This window comes from Dromaius novaehollandiae, chromosome 7 (genome assembly GCF_036370855.1).
Source record: "Dromaius novaehollandiae isolate bDroNov1 chromosome 7, bDroNov1.hap1, whole genome shotgun sequence".
Taxonomy (NCBI): Eukaryota; Metazoa; Chordata; class Aves; order Casuariiformes; family Dromaiidae; genus Dromaius; species Dromaius novaehollandiae.
The window spans coordinates 18,194,762-18,215,920 of record NC_088104.1 but is presented as its reverse complement, the minus strand read 5'-3'; the positions used below and the strand labels follow the sequence as shown (position 1 = coordinate 18,215,920).

Sequence of the window (21,159 nt, the reverse complement as noted above, 5' to 3'; positions counted from 1 at the left end):
GAGCCAGGCTCCCCCACACCAAGCCAGGCTGAAGGCTCAGCCCCTTGCTGCCTCTTCCTCCCAGCAGGAGGGATGCTCCTACTCAGCCGGTTACAAGGCGGCCAGGGTCTTCCCTCTTGTCTATGAACACAGTGGCTCATTTTAGCCAAACTTGAGAGAGGGGAAAAAGCTTAAAACAGTGTTAAGTTCCCACAAGATTCATAAAATTGCCTTTCTGAGAAGGTAGAGAGACATACAGCCTGTGTTAGTGTTTTCTGTGAACGGGAGGAGAGGTGTCTGGAGAGCACAACCCCATATTAGACATCAGAGAATCCACTGGGCTAGGAAACTACAGCCATAGGAACCCCAGCTTTGTCCTTCTCCAGCTGAAGGAACATCTCATGTGTAGCATACAAACCTCCTGGTGCAGCAAGCAGGAGCTAGGTGTGGGTCCCACCTTGCCGCAGGGCCTTCGTGTCGCAAGGGGAGACTGAGCAGCTCCCCGTCCCCGGTCCCCGGGCACCAGGGCTTGGTGGCCCCCAGGGCTCAGGGAGCTTCTTTTATGGGGCCTTATTTGAGCATCCTCATGGTGGAGGAGCTTGCCAGGTCCTGGGCTGCGGTGCGGAGCCCGGCGAGGGCTGCATGAGCGGCGTGTGGGGGTGCGCGGGGCGCTGCGTGGTGCTCGCCGGCCCCGGCCTGGCCCCGGCCGAGGCAGCTCGCCGCCGGAGAACATTCCAGGGAGGCTGGCGCGGGGCCAGCGCCGCAGGGCAGGGAAAGGGGCCTTTTATGGAAGTGTTTCTGCATTAGAATAAAATCATAATAATAATGCGCAGGGGAAGGGAGCGGGAGGAGGAGGAGGAACCCCTGAACAAAACACGGAGGTGGGATGGGTACGGTCGGGCGGCCGGGGAAAGGATGGGCTTCAGGCACCGCAGTGCGGGGACAGGGACAGGGTGGGATCGGGATGCTCCGAGCGGGATGGGATGGGGTGAAACCTGCTCGTCCCCCATCAGGGGAGGCTGTGTGGGGTGCAGGAGGCCCCTGCTCCGAGGTGGGGGATCAGCCTCTGAGCAGCACCTGGCAGCTGAGCACGTTGGCTCGGTGCATCGGGGCTTGGGAAGCGGCAGGGGATGGCTTGCTGGGGTTTGCCGCCCATGGGGTCGCACGGTGGGGGCTTGGCGGGGACGAGTGTGCCAGATCACAGCTTCTGGTCACCACCAGCTTCTCTGCGCCTCCGCTGAGCCATGGGGCTGTAGCGGCTGTCCCTGGTGCCCCTGAAAAGCAAGGCACTGCCTCTCCCACCACAGCATGCTGCTGGTTGCCGGCGGACTGGGGTGCACGCAAAACCCAAGGTTAATTGTCAGTAATTGCCACTGGTAATTAAGGTAACAATAGCTGAGCTGTTCAGCTGGCGTCTGTAGAAGAGCTCACGAGGCCGGGCAGGGTTTTGTTCCAGTTTTTTTTCCAGGAGCTTGGATTTGCTCCTGGCATCAGGCTGCCGCGCTGTGCCACGCCGTGCCCATCTGCCCCATGCAGGGCTGAGGCTGGCCGTGCCCACTCGCCCCTGGCTCCCCGGCCGAGGAGGCATGGCATTGCCAGAGCAGAGCCCAGCCTCGTCCTCGGGAAGCTTCCCCGGGGGTGGCACAAGCTGCCTGGTCCTCCTGCCGCTTCCTCCTCCTGGCCCGGAGCTTGCATGGGGGATGCTGCAGCCAGGCCCCTTCCCACGCTCTCTGCTTGGCAGCGAGGCGACGGGGACTAATTCCTGCCCTTTTTCTGCTTCCTTGCAGGCCGCGAGCCCGTGCTCCCCCGCTGTCAGCTATGAGCTGGTAAGTGAGCGCTGCCGGCCCTGCGTGCGTGCAGGCGCATGCGCAGCCTCTGGGCCTGATGGACGGGGACAGACCCCGGCTCTGCGCTGGCCTTGGGGGCTGCAGGGTTTGAGTCCCTGTGTCTCCCCGAACAGCAGCGCTGGGGTCCCGTTGGGGGCTTAACATCATGCGCTGATTCAGGCGCCGTGCCCCACAGCATTGCTGGGCTGTGGGGCACCCCACATCTGAGGAGCACGAGCAGGTCAGCCCAGCCGTCCTGGGACTCCCAGAGCTGGGGCTTTCTGGGAAAAGGGGCTTGCGCGGTTCCTCTGGACAGGACGGGACCCTGTTTGGGCTCTGGCGTCCCCCGGAGCTGAGGGAGCTGATGGCCTCCCCTCCCTGAGCTGGAGCCAGGACTGTTTCTTGCATGCCCGGAGATGACTCTGCCAGATGTGTCTTTGGCTCTAGGCGCCCAAGGCTGCACGTTAGCATCCCTTGTTATTGTCGCCCCTTTGTTTTGTCCCTCCTGGGGATCTTTAACGAGTGGCCGGAAGCACACGGGGCTGGACGGAGGCTGGGAGCCTCTGGGGTAACACACAACCCGTCCCACCCGTCCGCTCCGGATGCAGGGAATGGCGAAAACAGCTGGGCGTCCCTGGGCAAGGATGGTCGTGGGGCGCTGGGCTGGTGGCTGTGTTTCCCTGCCCCGAGCTGGGCTCTCCCCACGCTGATGTGGAGAGCAGCAGGGCTTTGGGGGTGGCGGGGCAGTGGGTTGGCCCCGGGGCGAGAGCGCGGGGGGGGTCCGTGCCGGAGGCAGAGGTTTGGGGTGGGTGCAGGGTAGTGCCTGGGGGCAGCGTCTCGCTGCAGGGCCCGGCGGGGCTGCCGGCTGCCCCGTGCCCAGCCTGGCTGTGCCCGCCGGGGCGAGAAGTGCAGCACCTGGGGCTGGCACGGCGGCTCTTTCCTTTTGCTCCAGGCACATGCCAAGGCCTCTGCGTGCTGGGGCAGGCGCAGGGGAGCGGAGGCTGTGGCAGGATTTCGGCTCCTGGCTCGGCTGCCAGCAGCCTTGCAGTGCAGGGGGGTGGCTGTGTCCCGTGAAGCACCCAAGGCTGGGCACCCGGTAGCCAGGCAGAGATCGCCCCTAGGTGGAGCGGGTTTATGTGACTGCCTAGCCCTATTTTGGCTTTTTGCCCTTGAATGCCTTTGCTGTGACCAGGACACTCGTGAAGGGTGCGTGTGTGCACCCGGGGCCCTGCAGAGGCTTGGTGCGGCCCTGTGCAAGCTCATGAGAGCAGCGCGTGAACGCAAACACGAGAGCACGGGAGCGCGCTGCCTGCCACCGGCAGCTCGCTGCGGTTATCTGCCCGGGTTTAATCTCTGTGCGCACCCCCTCCCTTGCCCGTGCCTGCCAGCCTTGGTGCTCGCCCTGCGGCACTTATCACTGGCAAAAACATGTTGGCTCCGAGCTGGGACCGTTACTGTGGCTTTGGGAGGAAATCGAAAGGGGTTTGTCTTGTCCCATGGGCTGGAAATGGCAGCCCCTGCCCCGCTCGCCTGGCTTCTGGGATGGGAGCAGGAGGGCACAGACCGGTCTCAGGGGCCCCCTCCATTCCCCTGGTCCCAGGACCGAGTCCCCCGGGAGCCACCGAGCTGGGTCCCCTTGCTGTACCGTCCCCAAGCCTTCCAGCCATGGGGCCTCCCCTGCCCCCTAAATTCGAGGACTGGTTGCTCTCCCCCACCCTGGGAGGTTTACTCCTCTCCCCAACCCCTTTTCAAAGCTGTCTGTCTCCACAGGAGACATTTCACCACATTTTGCCCCTTTCTTCCTCTCTCAGACCATCTCTCTCCTTGTCCAGCACCCGTTGGTGGCCGTGGGGTCAAGGTGAGAAGGCCCTGAGATGTTTGCAAGCCCTGGGGGAGCCGGGTTTATCTGCAGGAGCTGCGTCTGGCAGCGGCCTGCGGCCCCACTGGGTGTGCGGCTGCGCAGGACTCGCTCTGTTGTTTACTGAGACGCTTCGTGGCCTGCAACGCCCAGCACCCGGCGAGGGGCACGGCCATGGCCGGGGGCTGGTTTTCTGGTTGCAAATCACTGCAGTGCACTGGGGCCCTGCTGCAGCCAGGTCTTGGAGGAGGGACATGGAAAGCATCAAACATTGAGGGTTTGGGAGCCCCCAGCTGCTTTTTGGGGTCTGGGAGGGGGACATGACTGTGGGGTCTGGCGATGGAGGATCCAGAAGGGATCGCGGAGGTGCCAGGAGCGCCAGGTGCCTGTCGCAGAGTGGGTGCAGGGCTCGGCCAAGTGCTCTCCATCTGCTCCAGCGTGACAGCGGTCCCGTGCAGGGAGGTGGCTGCTGCCGCGTGGCCGGATGGCAGCGCTTTTGGTACCCAAGCAGGGCTCCGAGTCGCCCCGGCTCTGCGCTTGGGTTTCGAGGGATTCCTGACCTTTAGGAAGAACGGACACATCCTTCCCACAGGGACCCAGGCAGGGAAGGAAATGGGACCATGGAGCATTTCCTAGGAAGGGCCAGAAATAGCCAGGGGGAACTTTCAAACCCAGCCTTCACTCCGTGTGTGTGTGTGTGTGTGTGTGTGTGTGTGTGTGTGTGTGTGTGTGTGTGTGTGTGTGTGTGTGTGTGTGTGTGCGTGTGCCTCTCAATCTCTCTCTCCCTCTTTCTCTCTCCTTTTTCTCGCCTTCTCCTTCCTCTCGCCTGTCTGCTGCAGCCGTCCCAGGGGGAGAGCATCACGAAGCAGGTAGACACCCTGGTAAGTGTTACACCCCTGGGCCTTTGCTGGGAAGCTGTGGAGGCTGGTCTCAACCTCAAGATGTTACTGGGAGTCATTCGTGCTTGTTTCATTGCCACAAGCCCCCAAGGGACACCTGCAGCTTAAATCCCTCGGTCTGCCTCTATTGAGACCCTTGTGGCCCCCCAACCCTGCTGAGACCCCCCAGACCCTCTGCCCTCCCAGCGAATGACCCTGGTTGTGATGAGGGCTGAGTTGAAGGCTGAGAGAAGTGCCCAGGGTCACTGAAAGAGGCAGTGTTGGAGCTGAGTGGGGGCCCTGGAGGAGGCTGGGGCTTTTGCTGCAAAGCCGACTTTCCTGTCCAAGAGCTGGGGAGATGTTATTTAATCTGAGGACATGAAGTTGCTAAGACAGTGTAGACAAATGCCCTGCCAAAGTCAATGCAGACAGCTTCCCCCTGCCCCACAGCTGGCTCGCCGTGCCTCCATGCACACCGGAGCTGGGACCAGAGGGATGGAGCAGATCCCCAACCAGGATACAGGGAGAATGGTTCCTGTGAGGAAGAGGAGCTGAGAGCCCTCCTTGCCTACGGACCAGCTTCGCTCCATCCCTTTGGCAGTCCAGGCATGTTTCTGGCCCTCTCCAAGCTGGAGGAAGAGCACTCAGAGCTTGAAAAACCCAATGGGGTGTCAGGGACCCCCTTTGCTGCCTTTACTCTTTTTGGGGGAGGTTTCTGACATTTCTCCATGCTTTCTTGTGGCTAAGATTGCCCTTTCTGGAAGCTGGAGCTGGATGGGATCTGTGGTTTTCAGATGGTGCCTAGAGCCTGGGGACATGTTGAGATGGCCAGGGGTGGGACACCAATGCCTGATGGCGCTAGAGGGGTCTTTCTCCCAAAGTCCCTGGCACTGGTCAAAACTGGGCCTGGGACCAGTCTGATCCAACCTTCCTTGTGCCAGACCACACTGGGGACATACTGGTTTGAGTGGGACCATGTGTCCTAGGGTGTCTGCTCTGGAGGGGATCTCTACAGTGTCTCTTTAGCCCTGCCAGTGTTTAATAACACGAGTGCTTATTCCTATCAGCTGATCGCTGCCTGACTCTTCCTCGTGTAGGGGCTGGCTGCGGGGACGGGAGCGCGGCTGTGGTTAGAGCAGGGAGGGACCAGGGCCGGCCCATGTGCCCACATGGCTGAGCCTGGGGGCTTGTGCCGGGGTGGGTGACGGGCTGTCGGAGGGGTCTGGCCGCGTGCTGCTCCGGGCTGGGTGGGTGCCGGGAGCAGAGCCGCCATGCCCTGGAAGTGGATTAGCAAGGGTCTCGGCATGGCCAAGGTAGGGCGAGCACGGGGAGGTGGGCCCCATTTGCACGTGTGGGGTCGGCTCGCGGTGGCACGGGGGGCAGGCGGGGTGGAGAGGGGCTCTTGTGTCCCAGCCTTGCTTGCTCTGCTGTGCCTCAGTTTCCCCAGCTGGGAGAGGGGAGCATTCCCAGTTTCCCTTTGTCATTTCTGTCATGTAAGGCTGTGTCTTAGGACCCTGCTCCAGCCGCGTGGGGCAAAGGGGGCTCGTGGTGCTCTGCTGGATGGACAGGTGCATGGTAGAGACCCCAGATGTCTCCTATTGTGAGGGCTTAGGGCAGAGCATGGCCCATGGCAGGGAGCCTCTCCTGGCCACCCGTGACATGGGGACTAGCCCACTTTCAAATTCAAGGTTGCCCCTCCAAGTATCCTGATTCTGCTTGAGGAGGTTTTACCCTCCCTTTTTGCTGTTTTTTAACTCCTTTTTTGCCCCCCACCTGGCTAGGGGACCTCTGGGGTGAGCAGGGCACTTGGGGCGCCATGGGGAGCCCTTGGGAGGGGGGATCATTGCTGGCATCTGAACCCCCCCAGGCACTCGGACGGGGACGCCGTCCCCCGGCACCACTTTCACTTGGGCAGGGAGGATGTCGGCTCTCCCGGGCCGACAGGATCTTGGCAGGATCAGCTCCTAGGCCCTGCAGGCTGCCGAGCTGTGCTCCGCCGGGGCTCTGCTCCACTGGGCGGCCTGACCTTGAAAGGGGAACGTGCGGCTGATGGAAAGCAGGAGCCACTGCAGGGAGTGACGCTGGCTGCACACGGGAAAACCAGCCCCAGGCTGAGGCTCTGATGTGGAGCCAGGGACCATGCTGGGTGAGAGATGATGGGGGAAGGATGCTGTGGATCTCTCTCCCACCTTGTCCCGTCGCCTCCCGCACTCCCGTGTGCTGGTTGCGTGGCTCCGCTGCCACGCTGCACTCCGAAGCAGCTGCATTGCAGCCCTGCCGGTGGTGGCAGTGAGTCCTGCAGCTCAGGGGGTGCTGCACTGATGGAAGAGGCACCCATGGGAGCCAGCTGAGAGGCACCTATCTGGTTTAACCAGGTTTGGATCCTTCTGGGGGATTGGGATGTGCTGCCCGTGCAAGACGAGCCTTTAAATGACTCCTGCTTGTTAGCTGGAGATACTAAAACTAATGAGGTGTGAGTGTGTTTTTCCTTAGCGGTTTTTTTTGGAAACCCTGCTTTGTTTTTCGGCTGAGGTCACAAAGTCACCGAACAAACCGGCTGCAGATGAAATTCTTGAGGCCGGAGAACATGCATAAATAGAAGTTTCCTGCTCTGAGAGCTCAAACATTTCCTCCCGGTGTTGGGCTCTGCAGCGCCCTGGCCAAAGCAAACCGCCGTGCCTCGCTGGCTCCTCGCCGCTGCTCAGGCAGCGAGCGTTTCCTGCCAGGCTGTAACCTGCCCCTTCACTCGGTGCCAGGCAGGTACAAAGCTGCTCTGTCAGGCCAGGTGTGCAAGCACAACGGCTGGCTGAGACCAGAGGAACTCGAGACGTGCTCAAGACTGTCTCCCTGCCAGCCGTGCCCTCCTCAAAGGCCCTCTGCGACCGTGTCTGTGCCAATGCGCTGGCCCAGCTTGGCTGAGCCATGTGAGCTGGGTTTGGTCCCCGTGGCTGTAGGGGAAGAGCAGCACCATCGGGGTCTTTGGTGCCGCCAGGATGCTCGGCAGAGTCACGATGCGTTTTGGAGACAGCGACACTTTGGGGGCGTTGCGGCGTGTAGCGCAGCGTTGGGGAGGAGATGCTCCAGCAGCGTCGTGACACCTGGCTCTACTGGGACTGCTGTGACACTAGGTGCTATTGCAACATTTAGCATCTTGTGCTGCGTTCATGGGGACAGTGTTGTGCCGTTTGTGTGGCCGGCGAGGGGCTGAGGAGGAAAGCAGAAGGATGCCTTTCCGATGTGATCGGGCCACGGTGCTGTGGGGTGCTGTGGAGATTCCTGGAGCAGTGGCACGTGGGTTTTGGGGCCGAGGCAGGGTTGGCGCAGTAGGTGACAGCGCTGGCTGGCTCCTGTGGCAGTGACTCGTTTTTCCTCTCTCATCCTTTAGGATGCCACCAAATCCCCCAGGAGCGGGCAGTCACGCCGCAAAACATCCAGGTAAGCCTCAGCGCCTGCCCCTTTCCAGGGCCATGACGGCTGCCAGGGACAGCGGCTCCTCGTGGGCCCTCCAGAGAGGGCTGCAGGGGACCCAGCAAACCGCGTGGGGACGGGAGTGCATGGCAGGGACAGTGTGACCTGCTGGCTGGAGCTCAGAGTAGGGGTGCTGCATGTGGGGTGGCTTGTGCCCAGCTCTGCTGCAGGTAGGAGGCTTCTGTGCCTCAGTTTCCCCCTCTGGTGATAAACTCTGTCCTGCCTGGCCACACCTCATATTTGCCTTCTCCAGATGGGCCAGATGGGCTGCCAACACACTGTCCCCAACCCGGGGTCCCCACAGCTGCACCCCAACAGGGCTGTCTTGAGGCAGGGGTGTTCTCCGAGGCCAGGGCAAAGCCGTCTGCACCTGCCCTTGGAATGGGAAATGCCCTGCCACTGTGTCCCCACATGTCCCAGCCCATGTCACTTAACCCAAAGAGCTGTGCAGGATTGGGATGGTCACCCATGTCCCCTCCTCCACGCTGCGTCCTGATCACGGCCCCCTCTCTTGCGCAGGAGCATGAGCGTGACTGCGGCCATGGAGAGCAGCTGCGAGCTGGACCTGGTGTACATCACGGAGCGGATCATTGCTGTCTCCTACCCCAGCGCAGCCGAGGAGCACAACCTCCACAGCAACCTCCGGGAGGTGGCCCACATGCTGAGATCCAAGCATGGGGACAGCTACGTGGTGAGGGGCACAGCTGGCTCTGGCAAGGCTGGGGAGGGGGCTGGGACGCTCTGGCCCGGGGACAAGGTGCTGCAGGGGCTGGGATCCTGCATCCTCACCTTCTGCTGGTCTCAACTCCAGTGCTCGGAGCCGGAGAGGGGGGTCTTTGCACCGGCACAAATGCATTTTTCTTCCTTGAAGTTTTCCAGTCTGTTTTGGACTCTGTGGGAATTTTGGGCTGTTGTGGTGCCCAAGGTGTTCCCCATGTTAACATGTCCCAGGAAGCCTCTTGTGGGGGGTTTGGAGAGGCTTTGGGGTGAGGAAGAGGTGGCAGGGTGACAACGGCAGGGGGAGGAAGGTGTCCCCTGACCCTGGCTTTTCTCTTCCCCACAGCTTTTTAATCTCTCTGAGCGGAGACATGACATCAACAAACTTCACCCCAAGGTGGGTTGCACTTGTGGAGAGCAGGGGGGCTGGTGGAGGGTTTGGAGGGCTCAGGGGAGGGGAGGGAGAGCTGCCTCTAGGCTCTGCTCCCTGTTGCAAGCTGTTCAGGGGAGGAACATCCATCCTATTTACTCCACCCCACTGGCATAGGGGGAAGGGGGGTGACAGCCTGGAGGAAAGCACAGGACTTTCTGATGAGTTTGCCAGGTCTCAGCTCAACACCCACTGGCCCAAACCCAGCTGCTGGGGCTTCCTGGTGACTTCCCCTTGATTCCCCCTAAAGCGTTATCCCCGTTCAGGTGAATGTAGGGGAGCCTGAGGCAGCCAAGCTGTGGGTGACCCACAGGGTGCTGAGATCTGGAGCCCCTCTGACAGACCCCCCCGCCCAGGGCTGGGTGCCCCCCCTCATGGCAGTGGGGTGCAGGTCTGGCGGAGAGGCTTGGAGGAGCATTTCAGAGCAATGTTGTGGCATTTCCCCACTTTGCCCACCCTGGATACCTGCTCTGGGCTTTGCACACCAGCAGGCAGGGGGGCTGTAGAGGGGGCACAGTGAGGCATGGGTATGACACCCCGCCCCTGTTGCTCCCCTTCCTGCACAGGTGCTGGATTTCGGGTGGCCTGACCTGCACACCCCTGCGCTGGAGAAGATCTGCAGCATTTGCAAAGCCATGGACACGTGGCTCAGCGCCGCGCCTCACAACGTGGTGGTGCTGCACAACAAGGTGGGCTGGGCCCTGTCCCAGGGGTGCGTGATGATGGGGAGCTGGGGGTGTGTGGGTGTTGGGTGCCCACGGGGATGAGGATGAGCAGCCGCAGGGGTTGGCAGGTGCAGGGTTATGTGCTTGGTTTGGGGGGGGGGTGTTGGTGTGTGTGTATGTAGGGGTCAGGGTGCACATGTGGATGGGTGCGTGGCTATAGGGGTCAGGGTGTGTGTGTGGCATGGTGTGCGTATAGCGGTTGGGGGTGCATGCAGCTCAGTGTGTCTGTGGGGTTGTTGGGTGCACAGTGTGTGTTTGATATATGTGGAAGGGGTTGGTGTGACGTATGCAGGGGAGTCAGCACGTATGCAGTGTTTGTATATAGGGGGTGGTGTGATCATAGGCAGAGGTTGGCACGTGCATGGTGTGTGCACACAGGAGTTGGCATGTGCGCAGTGTGTATGCAGAGGCTGGCGTGCACGCGCCCACGTGCAGGGCAGCCGTGCCTGGGTGCTCACATGCGTTGCCACCCCCATGACTCCCCTTCGCTGTGTGCCCGCAGGGGAATCGTGGCCGGCTGGGCGTTGTGGTGGCTGCCTACATGCACTACAGCAACATCTCAGCCAGGTGAGACGGGCCCCGGGGGCTGCATCTCTGCCTGCAGCCCACCACTGCGCTTCAGCCCTCTCCCAGTCTCCTGCAGCCCCAGCTGGTGCTGCGTCGAGGCGGTGCCAGGTGCCGAGGGCTTCCTTCCCCTCATGTGCTCTTTCGTTCCCGCAGTGCGGACCAGGCTCTGGACAGGTTTGCCATGAAGCGCTTCTACGAGGACAAGGTGGTGCCAGTGGGACAGCCCTCGCAGAAGAGGTGTGTCCTGGGGCGCATTGCAGCCTGGGTTTTGCCCCCTTGGCCAAGGTGTAGCGGGGGCTCCACGGGGCGGTTGCGTGCAAGCTGATGGGGCTGTTCCACTGTGGGTCCTGCCCCAACCTGCCTGTCCCCACTCTAGGTACATCCATTACTTCAGCGGCCTCCTGTCCGGCACCATCAAGATGAACAACAAACCTCTCTTCCTCCACCACGTCATCATGCATGGCATCCCCAACTTCGAGTCGAAAGGCGGTAGGTGCTCCCGAGCCTTCCCTCCACCCTGGCTCCCATGACCTAACCACTGCTCCATGCTGCTGGGCTGCTTGTTTACTAAGAGGGTTTTTTTTCCATAATTCCCTGGGCAATTTGAATCCTTTCCTCCCTTTCCACCTTTGGGACTGATTACTCCTAGTAGCAAGGCATGAGCCTTTTCCCACAGTGCCTCCCCTGGGGGCACTCCTGTGCTGGGGCTCTCAGTGCTGGGCAGCAGTCAGAGCTGTGCAGTGAGGAGGCTTTTCTGATGGTTTTTTGGAGGACGGTACCAAACTGGGGTGCCCTGCCTGGTGCCACTTCCCACCAGGGCACCGAGAAAGGGTCTCTAGCTCAGGGACTGAGCAAGCTCTATCCTACCTCCATCACCAGCCCAGCCTTTGGCACAGGTCCCATAGGACCCAGCTGGGCTGTAAGGGGTCCTGGCTTCCCCCTTTCCCCCCGACTTCCAGCCCCATCCAGCCTTGGAGCATCCCTTTTGGCCCATCTCACCTCCCCGTTGCTGTTCCAGATGTTGCCCGCAGCTGGCTCCCTCGCAGATGCTGCCTGGCCGAGGCGGGGAGTGGCTGTTTGCCTTGGCTCCCGTGCTGTTTGGATTTCTACCCCGTGACTAATCCCTGCCCTGGCCCCTCCGCCCTGCCGGCTAACAAGGCGCCTTCTCTCCCTTCATTGATGTCTTCCAGGTTGTCGGCCCTTCCTGAAAATCTACCAGGCCATGCAGCCCGTCTACACCTCGGGGATCTAGTAACTATCTCCTCTCTCTCTTCCCTGCACAGGGCCCCGGGGTGCTACCCTCCTTGCCCAGCTCACGGGGGCTTTTGCGAGGCGGCAGATGGAGAGATTCAAGGCCAAGTCCCCAGTCCTCTGCCCCGTGCTCAGTGCATTTGTTGTGCCAGGGCTGGTGGGAACTGAAATGAGGGCTCCCCTTTCCTGGAAGGCAATGACTGGCCGTGCTGGGCTATACTGGGCTGGACTGGGCCCTCCTGCTGGGAGGGCTGTAGTGACTCTGTGTATCGGCAGAGGGAGCCTGGGGCTGTGCGGAGCCTGGGGCTGGTTGTCCCAGGCAGGGAGCAGGGGACGGGGGACACCTCTCCCTCCCTTGGGAATGGAGGCGTTTCTTTTCTCTCTGGCCAAAGAGCTGCTCCTCCTGCCAGGAGAGCTTTGATCAGTGCTTAAACCCCTCGTCTCCCTGTCGCATCGTGGTCACAAGCACACTCTCCTGAGACACACTTTCCCAGTACTGTTTCTCCCTCCCCAGGGTACCCCCGTGTACCCGATAGGGCTGAAACCTGCCTGCCCCCGGAGCCTGTGTCCCCATCCTTCGTGTTACAGAGTAGCTTGGGGAAAAGGGGTTGTGAAGAGCATCTTCCCCGCAGCCCCTCTAAATTGTTTTTTTTTCTCTCAAAAAAGGGTTCCCTCTGCCAAATTAACCTCCCCACAGTTTACCCTGACCCCATTCTCCAACATGAGCACCCTGAGCCAGCTTATGCACCCACTGGGGTCTCCCTGACCCTGCCAGGACTGGGGCCCCCGGGAGCGAGCGCTGTCAAAGGCAAAGCAGGAGCTGGTTTCTCCAGACACAGTACTGGGGCCGTGTCCCAGCCTGGGTTCCCCTGGCTCCTGGCCCCATGTCCAGCCTGTGGCTGAGCCCTCTTGTGAGGGAGCAAAGCCCCTCATCTTTGGGGTATTCCCGCCTCACCCCCTGAACTGGGAACTCTCTTCCCGGCCGGCTGGGCGTCCCCATTAGCTGAGATTTACTGCCATCCTGGCCTCGCCTTCAAGCTTTTTATGGGACGCTGGTAACAAACTCCAGGTTTATCTTGCCTGTGAAATCCTACTCCCTTCTTCCCTCGTCCCCCGCGCTTGTCCCCCATTGCCAAACACTGATGCCACCACTCACAGGCATCTCCCTGGCACACCGGGGAGAGGAGCGCTTTCGGCAGGGAAACCGAGGTAGAGAAGAGACCTTCCCCTGAGACCTCTCCCTCCCTGTCCCCTGTGCCGCTTGAAACATGGGAGCAGAATGGATGGCATGATAACTTAGCCCTGTTGTTCATGCCCCAGTCAAACCCTCTGACCCAGGATTTTGGCACCCTTATCAAGCTGTCTCTGTGCCTCAGTTTCTCTCTCCTGTCTGCCTCCCCCTGGGATTGAGGTGCCCCTTGGGATGGGGGACAGGACCCTCCTCTATCACCAGGAAAACCAACTGCATGCTTTGAGCCTTTCCTGAGGGCCTTTCCCAGCTTATTTTGGGTGGAAGGGGCTGGTGGAGGCAGTGATGGGTGCTGTGGGGGGCGCTTTCCCGTCTCCAGCTGTGGCTGCTCCCTGCTCTGTCTCTGCCCAGTGCTCATGTCCTCCTGCCATCCCTCTCCACAGCAATGTGCAAGGGGACAGCCAAACAGGCATCTGCATCACCATTGAGCCCGGCCTACTCCTCAAGGGTGATATCTTGGTAAGGAGCCTCGTCCCCAGCCCAGCTTCCCATGCAGGGAGCCCCAGGCAGCTGGTGGACCAGGGGGCCTCAGGGCTTGGAGCATCCTGGCTCCACTTGAGGGTCCTGGGGCTCCTCTCCTGCCCAGCTCTGGGGGCTCATAGGGGTTAGCAAGTCTTCATGGCCTGTCCCCCCTCCTCTCCGCAGCTGAAATGCTATCACAAAAAGTTTCGCAGCCCGACCCGCGATGTGATTTTTCGCGTGCAGTTCCACACGTGCGCCGTGCATGACCTCGACATCGTGTTTGGCAAGGAGGATCTGGACGAAGCATTTAGAGGTAACCATGCCTGTCTCCGCAGCATCTTCCTCCTGTGAACTCCCTTCTCCCAGTTCCATGCTTCTGCAGCTGTGATGCTGCTCCCGCTGCTGGGATTTCTGGGCACCCATGGATGGGGAGGGCAGCCCCAACTCCTCTCCAGTGAAGCTCACAGACCCAGGAAAGACCATCCCTGCTAAGGAGGCTGGCCCTGAGACCAGCTTTTCTCTCTGTTGCTCATGCACCAGGGTCAGGGAGGGCTTTGATGATGGGCAGGTGTTACCTCTTTGCACTGGCATGGTAGAGGTGAAGAAGGACATGCTCCTACTCCATAGGGTGTGGTGCCACTTGGGGACAGGCGATGTCATCATCCCCTTCATTGCCCAGATCTGGTACTGATAAGGAGGGGTTGCCTTGTGGTTGTTTCTGAGCTGAGATGCTCCATGCTGCTATCGCCGGGTCTGTATCCTGCCCAGCTCTTGGCTTGGAGGCCTGGGGCACTGCCCCATGCTGGGATATCTCACACCAGCTCCTCGAGCTTCTTGAGCTGGCTGGGGCAGTGCCCTGTGCTCTGAATGTGTTTGGGGTGGTCATGTGGATGCTGTCAGAGGGACAGACGGAGATGGTCCCCTTGCTCTGCTCTCTCTCTCCCAGATGATCGCTTCCCTGAGTATGGGAAGGTGGAGTTTGTGTTCTCCTATGGTCCCGAGAAGATCCAAGGTACGGCTGGCTCCCCCTGCGCTGCCGCAGGGGTTGGGTAGGCTGGATGCTGGCCCCCTTCTCCTTCTTCCCCGCACCCCCAACACCCTTCCCAGCACCCTGCCACCCTCCTCCCCCATCTCTGGCCCTTGCTGTTCCTGCTTCATCCCCCCGCCTGGTTTGCAGCCCCCTAATCACCGGGGGGGCCTTGGTGCCAGGCACCAACACTGCTCTGAGAGCGCCCAGGGGTGCCCTGGAGCCCTGGCTCACCTCCCTGGGGAAGCTGCATGGCTGGGACACTTGCTGGCCTGGGAGAGAGGGAAGGGGCACTTGGGGACGGACTCCCCCCCCCCCCCCCCAACAATTCCAGCACTAGGCATGCTTGCTGTGGGCCCCTCTGTCTGTCCCTAGGCAAGCCCAAAACCTCAGCCAGCCCTGTACACCTTGTCTGTGTGTCGTGATGGACTTTCCCCCATCCCATCCCTCGGCCTCCCTGTTCCTTTTCACTGCCCTGGACGCTCTCCTGCCCTCTCTGCCTGGCCGTGCCCCCTTTCACTGCCTGCCCCGTCCGGTCCCGTGAAGCATCTCCTGCCATCACGGGGTGCCAAATCCTGCAGAAGGGCCAATACATGACTGTCCTGCTTTATCCTGTGACACTGCCCCTCTTTCCCTTGCCTGCACCTCTTCTCCATCTCTTCTCCCCATCCCATCCATACCAGCTCTGCATTCACCCTGACTGACCGTCCCTCATCTTCCCAGGCATGGAGCACCTGGAGAATGGGCCCAGTGTCTCCGTGGACTACAACACATCCGACCCGCTCATCCGGTGGGATTCCTATGAGAATTTCAACATCCAGCGTGAGGACAGTGTGGAGGGCTCCTGGGCCGAGCCGCCCCTGGCTGGCAAACCCCTGGAGAAAGGTTAGGGCTGTGGATGGTTCGTGGGGGTAATCTGCAGGTTCCTGTCCTGCTCCTGGGGAGATGAATATGGCAAAAGGGTCCCTGTGGACATCCACCCTCCTTTGCTGGGAGAAGGAGAAACTGGCAGGCAGCAAAGCTGGGGGGACGCAACCACTGCTGGGGGGGGGGAACGTTGCCAAGGGACCTGTCCTGCTAACTGGGGACAGGCAGGTGAGCAAAATTGCTGCCCTCAAGCCTGCAGGGACCCCCGTCACGGGACATAGAGCCCCGAGGGCAGGTTCATGGAGGCAAGGCAGGATACGGTGCCCGGGGTTGTCACCAGCCCAGGTCTGGCCGGGTTCCTGCAGTGCCCCCATCTGTTCCAGCCGGGTTTCTCACACGAGCGGGGCTGCACCGGGATGCTGGCATCTGGGTAAACCCATGTGTTCTCCCAAGACTCCTCCAGCGCCCGTAGGCCAGCTGGGCGATCCAGTCTGGCCATGTCTCCCTCAGGCCACAGCACAGATGGAGCGAAGGGGAACTGGAGATCTCTAAATGACTGGGGCAGAGGGAATAACGAACCCTGGTAGAGATGCTCTGAGGTGGTGCCAAGGAGAGGTACTGAGCTCGGGTGGGAAGCTCTTACTGACTTCTCTGCCCCTGCGGTGGCTGGGAGCTTGGGCTCTTCTCTCGGTGCTCCTGCTCGCACAGTCCTGTTTGTGCAGAGCAGGATCTAGCCCTGGTTCACATGCCACTTGCTCCCAAGGCTTTGGGAAACCACATCAAGATCCCAGCCCCACTAAAAACCTCTTTTGGGAGCCGGGAGCTGGCCTCAGAATGGCCAGCTGGGACCATTGTGTCTCCCAACTCCTTTCTTGTGGTGCCAGCGTGGCAAAGTCGCGGGACATAGCCGTGCCTCAGTTTCCCTTGGGGGTAAGGACTCCTTGCTAGCACCGGAGGGCCTGTGCTGTCACTCGGAGCCCGGGAAACTCTTGAGCACCCGCTTGGATGGCGTGAGCCGATCGCCTTCGCCCGCTTGCCAGGGACAGAGCGTACGTTCATGTCGAGGTGGGGTGGGCCTGCGTCCCGGCTGGGAAACCACCTGTGGCCGGACAGATGCTTGAACTTTCCCGGCCGGGTCCTTGCAGCCGGCCCAGCCAGGCGTCCCCGGAGCGGCGGCGTGAAGCGGGGACAGCTGTGATCCCTGGCACGCCTGAAGGTCACCGGTGGCCGCCGTGCCGCGGCGGAGCTGCGCGCGGTCGGGCTTGTTGCGGAGGGCAGGGGGGCGTCGGGGTGCCTGGGCGGACGAGGGAGTCCCCTGCCCCCAGCAGAGTGCGGGGCCGGCCCTGGTGTGGCTGCACGGAGCTGGCACAGGGCAGCCTGCCTTGGCGCGGGGCGGTAAACAGAGAACTAGTGACGCGCGGGCTCAGCTGTGCGGCGGGCGCCTCGGGTACCCGGGGTGACCCCATTCCTGCTGCGCGGAGCCGGGTGTCAGCATGGCCTCTCCTGGGGGACAGCGGCGGGCAGTGCCAGTGTTTACATGCGAGCGGGCTCCCTCTTGGGTGCGCGCCAAGCCGCGGAGAGGTTTCGCCTGGACGCAGACTGAGCAAACGGCTCCTGCGCGAAGCTGCGGGTCCAGCCGCTAGGGAAGGGGACTTGTATCCCCTGAGTACAGACCCCTGTCCGGGGCCTCCGACTCTGCTCCAAACTGGTGGGACTGGCTGGCTGCCCCTTTCTGCCTGCAGAGAACTGCTTGCCTTGACACACGTGTGTTCCGCCTTGCTCTGCCTCTGGCCCTGGCCCTCGACGCTGGGAGTGTGGTGGCTCTGTCCCCGTTGGCCCCTCTCAGTGCCGCTTTGGCTAGGGTGAGAGTGTTTCCATCCGAACAGGGGTCTGCTGGGTTTCGCCTCCCTCGGCTGAGGGCAGGGGCTTGTTTCCTCCAGCCCCTGCTCCCCGGGTGCCCGGGCTGGGGATGGCCCGTCTAGGGGGACCTTCCCCACGGCTGCCTCCATGGTCTAGAGGGCACCTGGAGCTGCAGTGGGGAGAGTCGCCACGGGCTTGTGGGCAGGGGACTGGCCCCAGGCTCTGCGCTTCCTTCCTCTCCATTGGGACTTTCCCTCTTTTCCAGTGCCGTTTCCTTCCTCCCTTGCGCTCCCCTGGCCTTTGGCTGCAGCAGCCCTTGGGGAGCAGGCAGGCAGGGCCGCCGGGGCGTGCACATGGAGGGGCCGGGATTGGGGCCCTGGTGTCCGGGGAGGCGGAAAAGGAGGCTGTGCGAGGGGGTCCTTGTTTATGGTTGTTCTCGCCTTATTTGGTCAGGGAATTGCACGCCACATTTTTGGCACGGCAGGCGCCAGCGAGCAGCGGCCGGGGGCGGAGGGGGGTGAGGCTGGCACGGGGACCAGCGCCGCGCTGGGATCAGCTGCGGCTCCCCGCCTGTGCCACTGCCCTTCCCTGCGGCTTGGTGGAGGCTCCTGGAGAAGCCGCTGCGCCGCGGGAAGACGGGATCTGCTGCGAGCCGGTGGGTTCCCTCCGCCCCGTGTCGCTGCCTGCCCCTGTGCCGTGGCTGGGCACTGCAGCTCTCAGTGGGGGGGGTGCCCATTATCTGGGTGCTTTGGCTCCATTTGGGTGTCCCATCCAGGCTTGGAGGGGCTGCTGGGCTGGATGGGCGCCTGACAGGCTGGGAGTGACCCCGAGGGGAAGGTAGCCCTGAAGCCAGAGGGGCAGGTGGATCCCGGGGGAATCTGCTGGGGGATCCGCTGGGGATGGTGCTTGGTGCTAGCTAGCCTTGGTGCTACGCTCACCTCCCGTGTGCTTATTCTCAGGGGTTTGGGGAAGGGGAAACTGAGTCGCAGTGCAATTGGAATATGACAGGTTTCGCCCTGGGCAGGGAACGCCCTGGGGATTTGAACCCCCATCTCTCCCTGTTTGGGAGATGGGGGTCTCGGCTGGGGCAGGCTGCTGCAGCAGGGGGGCAAGCAGGCAGGAGATGCTCCCCAAACTGCTACCAGTGGCAACGGGGGCCTGTTAGCAGGGCGGGGAGCCCTGCAATAGCACCCGCGGCCCCGTCCCGCCGTGTGCCGTCCGCTTCCGCACTGCACAAGGTGAACCATGTCCCCAGGCGCCTTGCAGCTCCCCCCTGCCGTCCTCCCGTCTCCCCAACAGGACTCGGGGACCAGTGCCGGCTCCGTGGTGGGTTCCCCTGGTGATTGTGGCTGCGATCAGTTGGCCAGGTGGTTGGCTCCGGAGGCTGGTGTTGGGGTACCTCTTCCTTCAGCTGCCTTTGGGGGTTCAGGTGTCCCCTTCCCAGGGTGGAGCAGGCTGAAGGATGCTTCAAACAGTGCCTGGTGCCTCCTCTCCTTGTGGACATGGGCAGGGGAGACTGCAGCCCTCTGCCTGGACACTGTGCGCATCACATCTTGTAGAGGGAAACAAGTAAGGCATCAGGGTCCAAAATGCTTATTTGTTTAGGGGGTCCCCACTGTCAGGGAGCTTGTCAGCTGGACAAATCCCTGGGATCCCTCAAGGTGGGTCCCACTGCAGGGAGTGGCGAGTGGTGCCAACCCCTCTCCGTGCCTGTGCTGCCCGAATGCCTGTGGGTCACTGAGCAGAGCTGCGGGCAGCCTTGCGCACCCCACGCTGCTTCCTCAGGAGACCTTTCCCTAGCCAGTGGGGCTTGGGGGCTGCACGCTGCTGCGTTTGCAGCTTGCCGGAAGATCCCTGCAGAGACTTTTTTGGGGTACCGCAGAGCTGGGTGGACCCAGCTGGAAGGGGAACGTTCATTGCCTAAATTTTGCTGAGAAAATCAGTGCTGTTGTGGAGCAGGGTGTGGGTTACCCTGCCCGGAGCTGGCAAAGGGCTTGTCCCTGGGTTTGGAGCATGGTGGCACAGAGCGGGTGAACACTGGGCTCCACCCTGGCCTTCATCCTGTGGCAGTGTGAAATTGTGCAAAAGGGCCGGGCACGTGTCCCCAGCTCAGCAGCTCCCTGTAACTCGTCACTTGGCCCTGCCAGCACGTCCTGGTGTCTGGCCTGCCCACCTCCCTCCTACGTCCCGGCCGTGCTGTTCCTGCCGCAGGCCGGCCCTGCATGCCTCCTCTTTGTGCTGAAGGTTTCGCTGATGTTGGAATGGAGGCGGTCGAGGCCCAGCCAAGTCCAACATCTGCTGGAGACTTGCTAAATCCCCACCTGAGTAATGCTTCTGGCGCGAGGCTTGGCCATGCTCACGCGCATGTGCGCTGCCCTCCCTTGGTGCTGTTCGGTGGGGACATCTCTGCTGTCCAGGGGTGCTGGAGGTGCCAGGAGGGAGATGGGGTTTTACAGTGCGGGGAACAGGGATTGCAGTGTCCCAGGTCAGCCTGGGCCATAAAACTTTCCTGGGTGATGTTGGTGCCTTCATCCTCCTGCCTCAGCTGCACTGTTCTTCCCTGACTACCTGCCCGCTCCCTGCTTGCCCGGGGAGCCTGCGGCGTCCGGGCTCACCAGCAGATGCCGGAGTGGGGAGGCGCAGGCCAGCCTGGCCCCGTGCCTCCAGGCCATGGGCGTGCAGGACAGGGAGGTCCCCGCACCCCATCCCAGGGCGTCTCCCTCAGGCCGTGCTGTGCTGGTCCTGCCGCTCCTCCTGGTGCCTCCTGTGCAGGTCAGCGGTGCTGCGCTGGCCCAGCTTGACCCATGGGCGCAGGCTGGGCTGGCCGAGGAGCTCGTCAGGGAAGGGTGTATAACTGGGGTGGGGAGCTGGCTGGTTGCCCTGCACCTCTGGCACAGCGCATCGCGGGGAGAGCCAGACCCCTGGCGTGGCAAAGGCTGGGGGGATCCCAGGGCCCCGAATCGAGCTGGACCCCAGTCTGGAGCCTTTTTGTGTATTGGCAGGTCCCCGGACAGGGTTGCTGTCAGTGGTTTCCTCTGATATTCAGGGTCCCTGCAATGGGGTGGTGGCTGCCCTGGCAGGTAGCATCTCACATAGTGGGGACACATCCTGCCCCACATGTCTGGGACTTAGGCTGCCAATCCCCTGGCTGCGTGCACAGACTGGGCGCATGGAGGTGGCGAGCGAGTCCGTCCAGAGGTGGGGAGCCAAGACAGGCCAGGCTGGAGCTGTTAAAGCTATCGCCGAAGCTCCTGGCAGTGCCGATCTGCTGCTCTCCTCCCTTCGGCTGGCTCCGTCCCCTGGCCGGGCTCAGCGGGGAGGGAGCCGCTGGCTCTTGTCTCGCCTTCGCCAGCTGACTAAAGCCGAAGGAATCCAATTCCCCCTCCCCATCCCACCCCTCTCCGCGGTTGTCTGCTCCAGCTGCCGCAAGGTAAGGGCTCGGTGGGATGGGGGTTTTGGGGGTGCGGAGGGCCTGGAGAGGGGAGGCTGGCTCTGCACCTCCTCCCCAGGCAGCGGGGACTGGCTGGGCTGGCCTTGGCTCCACGGGGTGTTGAACCAGGAGAGTTTCTCCTCGTTGCTTGTGGTTGGTCCCTGTAGGGAAAATGCTGGAGTGCTGGGCTGGGCTGGGGATGCAGGTACCTAGCAGGGCTGGGATGCCAGGCAGGGAGAGAAGGACAGGCTTGTCAGCTCCAACAGCCCAGTGCCTTCCCTTTCCCACTGAAACCTTCCTTGAAGTCAAACCCTGCCTGAGTAAGCGTGCACAAGAGAGCGCAAGCACATGCGTCCAGCTGGAGCTGCCTCCGGGAAGCAAGTGCTGTCAGCACTGGAGCTGGGGAGCCGCTCGGCCTGACCTCCTGCGAAGTGCCCATGGTTGCCAGGAGCTTTGGAAATGGGAAACAACCACCCCCCCAATAAAAAAAAAAAAAAAAAAAACAGCAAAAAAGCAAGCAGAATAGAAGCAGGTTTTGTGAAGATGCTAACTCGGTGCTTTTCAC

The 21,159-nt window shown here is 61.8% G+C and overlaps 1 protein-coding gene across 13 annotated transcripts in view; it reads left to right on the top strand.

Annotated features, from left to right (window-relative positions):
* TNS1 (tensin 1) overlaps positions 1-21,159 on the top strand; it is a 79,058-nt gene that overhangs the window by 20,766 nt on the left and 37,133 nt on the right. For 7 of the 13 annotated variants that reach the window (XM_064514772.1, XM_064514764.1, XM_064514767.1 and 4 more), the window contains 14 exons: positions 1,767-1,805; positions 4,503-4,544; positions 7,927-7,976; positions 8,529-8,700; positions 9,073-9,123; positions 9,723-9,845; positions 10,384-10,448; positions 10,602-10,685; positions 10,825-10,937; positions 11,639-11,699; positions 13,332-13,407; positions 13,594-13,723; positions 14,357-14,422; positions 15,161-15,322. In XM_064514772.1, coding sequence (XP_064370842.1) covers positions 1,767-1,805; positions 4,503-4,544; positions 7,927-7,976; positions 8,529-8,700; positions 9,073-9,123; positions 9,723-9,845; positions 10,384-10,448; positions 10,602-10,685; positions 10,825-10,937; positions 11,639-11,699; positions 13,332-13,407; positions 13,594-13,723; positions 14,357-14,422; positions 15,161-15,322 — 1,234 coding nt within the window. Of the gene's footprint in view, positions 1-805; positions 861-1,766; positions 1,806-4,502; positions 4,545-7,926; positions 7,977-8,528; positions 8,701-9,072; positions 9,124-9,722; positions 9,846-10,383; positions 10,449-10,601; positions 10,686-10,824; positions 10,938-11,638; positions 11,700-13,331; positions 13,408-13,593; positions 13,724-14,356; positions 14,423-15,160; positions 15,323-21,159 lie in introns of those variants that run through there. The other 6 variants (XM_064514765.1, XM_026095326.2, XM_064514768.1 and 3 more) reach the window with 3 other exon arrangements.